The following is an 8,522-nucleotide window of genomic DNA, read 5'->3' on the forward strand; positions in this document are numbered from 1 at the left end:
TTAAATTATTTTTCAATTTTTAGTGTTTGTGTAACGAAGTCGGTTTTTATTTTTTTTGTAAAAAAATTTTATTTCACAATTTTTAGTGGCCCCATGGAATTATGCTATGACTGGTTAAAAATCTACTGTTTACTAAGCTATTACACTGATCGCGAGCAATTTACTCTTATCCGTTGAGGAGTTCCAGTATCTATCTTCGAAGATGTTCATCAGATCTTCACCAAATTGAAATGGGACCAACTTTGAAGTATACTCTTTCTAACAAAAAAAGAATTTTCAAAATCGGTCCAGGCGTTTTCGAGTAATCGGGGAACATACATAAAAAATAAAAAAAATAAAAAAAATAAAAAAAATAAAAAAAAAAGATTCCGACGAATTGAGAACCTCCTCCTTTTTTGAAGTCGGTTAAAAACGTCTTTTGTTGTTTGCTTGACAACAAAAGCCGTTCTATTGCCCCGCGTGCAGCGAGACATTGCGATGACGATAGTTGCTTTACTCTTGATGTATCTACTCGTCGATCATCAGCTCGAAGTGCACGGAGCCGCGTCGCTCGGTCCCGTCGTGGAGGATGTTCCTCGCCCACGCTGTACACTTGATGTTGATAACGATTCCCTCTGCAATGACAACGATTGATTTACAAAAGCACTCGTGATCCAGTAATTTCACGGAATATTGCCTGAGGTCCGTGTTCGCCACTGCGTCCTCTCAACAGAAATCTCCCATTCCGGCGCGGCGGGGTGATCTCTATGATTTTCCGGGACTAAAAGTAGCCTATGTCCTTCCCCAAAAAGCAAGCTATCTCTTTAACCAATTTCGGCAATATCGCTCAAATGGATGAACTGTGAAAGCTAGTAGACGACAGATAGACAGATCCACTTCTGCATTTATAAAATTAGTAGTTAGGGATAAAAATTACTTATGTAGGTAAGCTTTTTCTATAGAATTTTGTCTCAATTTTTCTCTGTATATCAGATGTTCGTAGAACAACAAGTATTTTCCTACTTTTGATTTTGATAAATATGTATTATTACTTCATTATAAACTAGGATAAAAATAATGACGTACCTACCTACGCTGAAAAAAATATTAAAATCCAACAAAGATTTCCAAAGTTACAGGTATTTTAATTTTGGAGTGGGAGGGTCTTCTATCCCTTTCTCGCAAAACGAAAATTTGTATGAAACCGCACGAAGCTACTATGGCATTAGTAATGTGTGACGTCAAAATTTTATATCGCTATCTCTGTCTAATCAGAAATATTTAAATGCGTATAACTATTTTATTATTTGATCGATTTAATTAGTTTTTTCAATTTACGTCATTATTTTTATCCTAGTTTATAATTAAGTAATAAAAAATTGGAGTCAAATACCCAATTGTCAGAACTTACTCCTCGGCCTCTCAAACTGGACGGCAACGAGTGGACTGAGGTAGCCCTCCTGGTTTTTGTAAGGGAAGAAGTACGTCGGGAACCCTCGAGTAGGGAGGTACTTTATCGGCCCAATGAACTCCACATCAGCTGGATTCTCGCCTTCGCAGGACACCCACACTCTGTTTGCATCTTTACTGCCAGACTGTAGAACCAAATAAACATTCTTTAATAGCTGATGCCCGCGACTTCATCCGCGTGGAATTAAAAATCCTGTGGGAACTCTCTGATTTTCGAGGATAAAATGTAGCATATGTGTTAATCCAGGGTATAATCTATCTTCGTTCCAAATTTCATTCAAATCCGTTCAGCCGTTTTTGCGTGATTGAGTAACAAACATCCAAACATCCAGACATCCAGACAGAGCTGATGCCCGCGACTTCGTCCGCGTGGAATTAGGTTTTTTTAAAAATCCCGTGGGAACTCTTTGATTTTCCGGGATAAAAAGTAGCCTATGTCACTCTCCAGGTCTTCATCTATACCCATGCAAAAAATCACGTCAATCCGTTGCACCGTTGCGACGTGATTGAAGGACAAACCAACAAATAAACACACTTTCGCATTTATATTAAGGGTACTGATCACTTGCTTTAACGGTGAAGGAAAACATCGTGAGGAAATCTGTCTGCCTGAGAGTTCTCCATAACGTTCTCAAAGGCGAGTGAAGTCTACCAATCCTAAGACTACCTTCTCACTCTGAGAGGAGACTCGTGCTCTGTAGCGAGCCCGCGATGGGTTCATCATGATGATGATGATCTAATGCAAGATACTTACAACATTGTCAATGTGCTGCTTCAGACCGTCTGGCATATCTGTTGGCACGTCTTCCGTGGTGTTGTACGGATTTGGTATCCAGTTGACGAGCTACAAAACATAATCTTTTATTATTTTGACATCTTTATCATTAAAGTGGGCCGTGCAGGCAGCGACGCGCGCGGCGCGCAGTCTCAACTGCAATGCGTGCGCGAACTGAGTCCCTTTTAAAATCCCCGGATGGGTTCGAAACTAGTCGGGCTAGCGTCGACTAAACATGTGAGTAAAACCGGATGTGAGATATGTATAATCTTTATCATTATTATCTTTGGAAGCGCGAAAAGATAAAAAGAGATGAACTGAAATATAACAAAGTGTTTAGAACCGTCATTATAAATCATTATTCTGATTTCTATGGTTCGTTTTAATTAATTAAATATCACTTTCTCTAACAGTGAAGGAAAACATCGTGAGGAAACCTGCATGCCTGAGAGTTCTCCATAATGTTCTCAAAGGTGTGTGAAGTCTACCAATCCGCACATGGCCAGCGTGGTAGACTATGGCCAAACCCGTTCTCACTCTGAGAGGAGACCCGTGCTTTGTAGTGAGCCGGTGATAGGTTGATCATGATGATGATGATGATTTAAAATTAATCAGAAATTCAAACAATCAAATTAGTTTTAGTTTAGTTATTACAAGTTTGACTATTTAAAAAACACCGGCCAAGTGCGAGTCAGGCTCGCGCACCGAGGATTCCGTACTACAGTCCTATTTTTTTGACATTTCGCACGATAATTCAAAAACTATGATGCATAAAAATAAATAAAAATCTGTTTTAGAATGCACAGGTGAAGCCCTTTCATACGATACCCCACTTGATATAGTTATCTTACTTCGAAAATTTAAAATACTAATTATTAGTTCATGACCACAATTTAATTTGTTTTGTGTGATGTAACCACAAATTCACAGTTTTCAGATTTTTCCTCTTATGTTCTGCTATTAGACCTACCTACTTTCATGATTCTAATTCAATTGAAAGTACCCTGTAGGTTTCTTGAAAGACCGACAAACAGACGGAGACAACAAAGTGATCCTGCACGGGTTCCGTTTTTCATTTTGAGGTACGGAACCCAAAAAATAGTCAAACTTCTCTACCTTGTCCAGTTTGAGGAACACACAAGGCTGCGCCCTGTGGTAGGTGTCGTAGTTATACTTGTTCGCAGAGGTGCACGGTTCGAACTCGCGAAGATCTACATCGCAGTAACGGTCTCCGAAAATAGGTGCATCAGCTGAGCAGGCAATGATGTTTAGCGGCCCGCGTGCATTCTGTGCTGTGTAGTTGTAAGCTGAAACAGGTTATCAGTAGGTACCCTTCTTATAAAATATGCGAAAGTGTGTTTGTTTGTTGGTTTGTCCTTCAATCACGTCGCAACGGTGCAACGGATTGACGTGATTTCTTGCATGGGTACAGGGTATAGATAAAGACCAGGAGAGTGACACGCTACTTTTTATCCCGGAAAATCAAAGAGTTCCTACGGGATTTTTAAAAACCAAATTCCACACGGACGAAGTCGCGGGCACCAGCTACTGAAAAATATGTCTTACTAGCTGACGCCCGTGACTTCATACGTCATGAACATTTGCAGCACCAGAGGAACCGCCGATGCTTTACCGGCCTTTTAGGAATTTGTTGGTCCGCCCCTTGAATAACCCCATGATTGAAATGTCATTGAGCAACGACTTCAAAACGTCACATAGGTAGTTTGCGACAGAGATAACGCTCTCCGAAGCCGAAATTAGCCGACTAGGACTGTCTCTTTCTAAAGATCGATGTTCATCACTTTCGGCGACGTACGCAAACGAAACGCGCGGCGGCGATAAAGTCGCGACGAACAGCGGTTGCTCTCTAAAACGCTCTACATTTCTATACAAAGCAGTGCAAGCGTCGCTTTCCAAGTGTCGAGGGTTGCGGTCGCAGGTCGCGGTCGCAGGTCGCGGTCGCAGGTCGCGGTCGCAGGTCGCGGTCGCGCTTCACAGCTCTAACTTTACTTGACTTTTTAAAATGTAACAGAACAGAAACTTACGTTGCAAGAATTCATCAATCTTGGAGGTCCATTTGAGCACGGAGGCGTCGTCCCGGGACTTGTAATAGATGAGAGTGTTGTCCGTATCGGCAGGGTCCGGCCTCGGTACGAAGTCAAGACCTGAACAATGCGAAAATCTAGGTAGAATGACAGCTAAAATGTCACGATCGCAATCATCTCTGATTGGTTGACGCTCGCTCTCTATTGGCTACAATGCATTTTTGCAACAATAAATAATAGCACATCATCATCATCAGCCTGTGGACGCCCACTGTTGGACATAGGTCTCCCCTAAAGATGGGAACCACACCCTTCCTCATCCAGCCACTTCCCGCCAGCCTCTTTATATCGTCGGTCCATCGTGCTGGAGGGCGTCCCACACTACGCTTGCTTAAACGCGGTCTCCACTCAAGGACTTTCCGGCTCCAACGGCCATCGCCTCTACGACAGGCATGACCTGCCCACTGCCACTTCAGCTTGCTAATAGTTTGGGCTAATAATAATAGCACAAATTCAGCCAATCACAACAATTGAGATTGTAATAATGATTGATGCAGGTTTTACAAAATCGCCCTACTGTTAATTTGTCTGTTACCTTTTCACGGCTCAACCTCTAAACCGTAGGTCAATTCCGGAAAACCGATATCAATCAATGTTACAATCGCAATTGTTGTGATTGGCTGAATTTTCGGTACCTACCAATGTAATGCATTGTAGCCAATAGTAAGCGAGCGTCAACCAATCAGCGATGATTACGATCGTGATATTGTAGCTGTCATTCTACAGCAATCGAGCCAGACCTTAGCGATGGGAAAACTGTATCCAGGATAATCAAAAAGTTTTCACGGGATTTTTAATCGACTCCCAAAAAGGAAAATATTCTCAGTTCAAAATTAAGCAATTACAATAGTGATTTGCGTGATTTTATTGTATTTCTATTTTTTGTTAACTTATGGACAGATTACAGATAGATTGATTACTGGTCGAAGAGGCTCACTGATTCTAGCTTTGGATTACAGTAAATGAGTTGTTATTACCAGGACTACTGGCGACTGCCTTCGCGTCTATCTGCCATCTGGAGCAGATGGCCAGCGTCACGGCGAGGAACTGCACCAGAATCATCTCGATTATCAGTTACCAGGATTATGACTGTGGAAAGAGAAGTTTAAGTATTTTAATAAATGTATTGAATTTCGCCCGAACTTCGTCCACGTGACATAATATATAGTTTTATAAGTACCCATATTATAAATGCGAAAGTGTGTTTGTTTGTTGGTTTTTTGGTTTGTTGGTTTTTTCTTCAATCACGTCGCAACGGTGTAACGGATTGACGTGATTTTTTACATGGGTATAGTTAAAGACCTGGAGAGTGGCATAGGCTACATTTTATCCCGGAAAATCAAAAAGTTCCCACGGGATTTTTAAAATACCTAATTCCACGCGGACGAAGTCGTGGGCATCAGCTAGAAGTTTTATAACTTAAAGCAATCGGGAATAATAATATAAGCACTCTATCAGTGAAAGCTAAGCTGTGATAGCCTAGTGGTTAGGACGTCCGCCTTCTAATCGAAGGTCGGGTGTTCGATCCCGGGCACGCACCTCTAACTTTTCGGAGTTATGTGCGTTTTATGTAATTAAATAATACTGCTTTAACGTAGAAGGCAAACATCGTGAGGAAACCTGCATGCCTGAGAGTTCTCCATAATGTTCTCAAAGGTGTGTGAAGTCTACCAATCCGCACATGGCCAGCGTGGTAAACTTTTATTTTATTTTATTCAAATACAAGTTAGCCCTTGACTGCAATCTCACCTGGTGGTAAGTGATGATGCAGTCTAAGATGATAGCGGGCTAACCTGGAAGGGGTATGGCAGTTTTTATTAAACCCATACCCCTTTGGTTTCTACACGGCATCGTACCGGAACGCTAAATCGCTTGGCGGCACGGCTTTGCCGGTAGGGTGGTAACTAGCCACGGCCGAAGCCTCCCACCAGACCAGACCAGAAATTTAGAAATTATAAAATTCCAAACCCCTGGCAGGAATCGAACCCGGGACCTCCCACTATTAAGACCACAGCGCTCACCACTGCGCCAGGGAGGTCGTCAAGAGACTATGGCCAAACCCTTTTTCACTTTGAGAGGAGACCCGTGCTCTGTAATGAGCCGGCGATGGGTTGATCATGATGATGATGTTAATGAGTGTTTACACGTCCGGCCAGCGCGCGTGGCGCGGGACACTGGACACTTGGACAGTGGCCACACCATACAATAACAACATTCTCACGTTACTACCACGCCTCGTTGTAAGCAATAAGGTACACCTAACTCATTTTTGTCCACTTGACAGGACAGCTCAATTTACCTACAGTACCATTTCCTCTAAGATTTGAGACCAAACAACCTTGAAAATTTGACACAAGTTGAGCGCGGGGCCGATTCTCTTGTACACAATCTCTAAACAAAACTAAATTAACGGGTCTAAATCTACCTACTATCCTTTTAAATAAAAATAAAAATCTTTTTTATTCGGATAAACTTTTACAAGTACTTACGAATAGTCGGATGCATCTACCACTGGTTCGGAATGCCTTTCCTACCGAGAAGAACCAGCAAGAAACTCGGCGGTTGCTCTTTTCAAATATTTGATATAGGTTTTTTTTTTTTTTTATTCAGATACAAGTTAGCCCTTGACTGCAATCTCACCTGATGGTAAGTGATGATGCAGTCTAAGATGATAGCGGGCTAACCTGGAAGGGGTATGGCAGTTTTTATTAAACCCATACCCCTTTGGTTTCTACACGGCATCGTACCGGAACGCTAAATCGCTTGGCGGCACGGCTTTGCCGGTAGGGTGGTAACTAGCCACGGCCGAAGCCTCCCACCAGACCAGACCAGAAATTTAGAAATTATAAAATTCCAAACCCCTGCCAGGAATCGAACCCGGGACCTCCCACTAATAAGACCACAGCGCTCACCACTGCGCCAGGGAGGTCGTCAAGAGGTACAAGATTATGCCATGTATAAAATAGTATTTGCAGTCTTGTGCGTTGCCGGAACGAGCTGCAGGTCAAATCCACGCTCTTTTATCATTTAGATAATCTTTAATTTTGTAATATGCTTTTTTCAGGAGCATATTTTTAATAGATTTTTTAAACTTGTGCAAAGGTAAGTCCAAAATAGTTTGCGGGATTTTATTATAAAAGGTAATACCCATACCCACAAATGACTTTTGGATTTTCCGCAAGCAACATTATGAAAGGGATAGCAATAGATTTAGACGTGTCATTTTAGTTAAGTTTTGAATTTGTGTACAACGGAATTAGACATAATTAAGTTTGCTTATTTTATCTACCTACCTAAGTAGGAGTGAGTAATATTATGAATGGCTTAAAAAAATTGTGAGCAGCAGCTCTTCTGCTCTAGATAGGTAGGTACCCTTTTTGCTATCTCAGTTAACCTCACATTTTTTTCACGTTCGTAAGTTCTTCGTTTATTTCTAACTTTCTTTCTCTGTTTCTCTTTACAAGTTCTTTGTAAAGAGCTAAAAAGTTCATAATTTTTTACTGAACTCGAATATGACCGTAACTCAAAATTGCCAATACCTGAGATACAACGTTTTCCCTTGCGTGTCCCTAATAATTTATGCGGAACCGGTTCCTAGCGTCCAAGCACACAAGGCCATGAGGTCACCGTGCGGCGCCCCGCGCCTCCCGTGAGTTACAACTAACAAATATTTCATTCAATAACCAATTCTTTAATTGTGGCAACGAACTGTAGATGCGAGATACATGCAGATATCTTGTTCACAGTATGTTAAAAAGTTAAAGTGTACTTACAACAGATTTAGGCAGAGCTCTAGCTGCGTGCGGCGATAAGAGGACACCGGCAACTTGACTCGATGAACCCTACTTTATCACTGACGTCTGACACTTGGCAGCCAAAACAAGTGGTCCGCCCGGCAATAGGTTGGCTACAGACAGGCTTATATCGATATAATTATATTATACAGGATAATAATATATCGATTGACGGAACAAAATTCATGTAGCAAGAGTAAGGCAGTGCTCCGACCGCCGCCGGCGAGAAAACGACTAACTATCAGCGATTTTCTCTTTCAAGAAACTCACAATAAATGTACATTCCGTGTAAACGAAAGAGATGCACATATCAAAAGTTGCTCTCTGACTGTTCACACTGCCGGTGACGACTCGCTTTACTAGTTTTGTCGCTGAGCGACGAGCTTTCAAAAATAAACT

The 8,522-nt window shown here is 41.7% G+C and overlaps 2 protein-coding genes across 3 annotated transcripts in view; one reads left to right on the forward strand and one right to left on the reverse strand.

Moving 5' to 3' along the window:
- The window catches only part of EMC5 (ER membrane protein complex subunit 5), a 216,113-nt gene that overhangs the window by 103,989 nt on the left and 103,602 nt on the right, over positions 1–8,522 (forward strand). The gene's annotated exons all lie outside the window — the stretch shown is intronic.
- On the reverse strand, positions 415–8,213 carry LOC117989016 (sodium/potassium-transporting ATPase subunit beta-2-like). 2 transcript variants are annotated; one of them, XM_069501011.1, is made up of 7 exons: positions 8,103–8,213; positions 5,307–5,418; positions 4,270–4,389; positions 3,341–3,531; positions 2,204–2,293; positions 1,391–1,574; positions 415–614 (listed from the first exon to the last, which is right to left on the reverse strand). In XM_069501011.1, the coding sequence occupies exons 2-7, from the start codon at positions 5,389–5,391 to the stop codon at positions 508–510; spliced, it is 777 nt and encodes a 258-aa protein (XP_069357112.1). In that variant the 5' UTR covers positions 5,392–5,418; positions 8,103–8,213; the 3' UTR covers positions 415–507. The 2 variants fall into 2 exon arrangements, with proteins under 2 accessions (XP_069357112.1, XP_069357117.1); XM_069501016.1 differs by lacking the exon at positions 8,103–8,213 and adding an exon at positions 6,351–6,471.

The sequence above is a fragment of the Maniola hyperantus genome, chromosome 1, assembly GCF_902806685.2.
Source record: "Maniola hyperantus chromosome 1, iAphHyp1.2, whole genome shotgun sequence".
Classification (NCBI taxonomy): domain Eukaryota; kingdom Metazoa; phylum Arthropoda; class Insecta; order Lepidoptera; family Nymphalidae; genus Maniola; species Maniola hyperantus.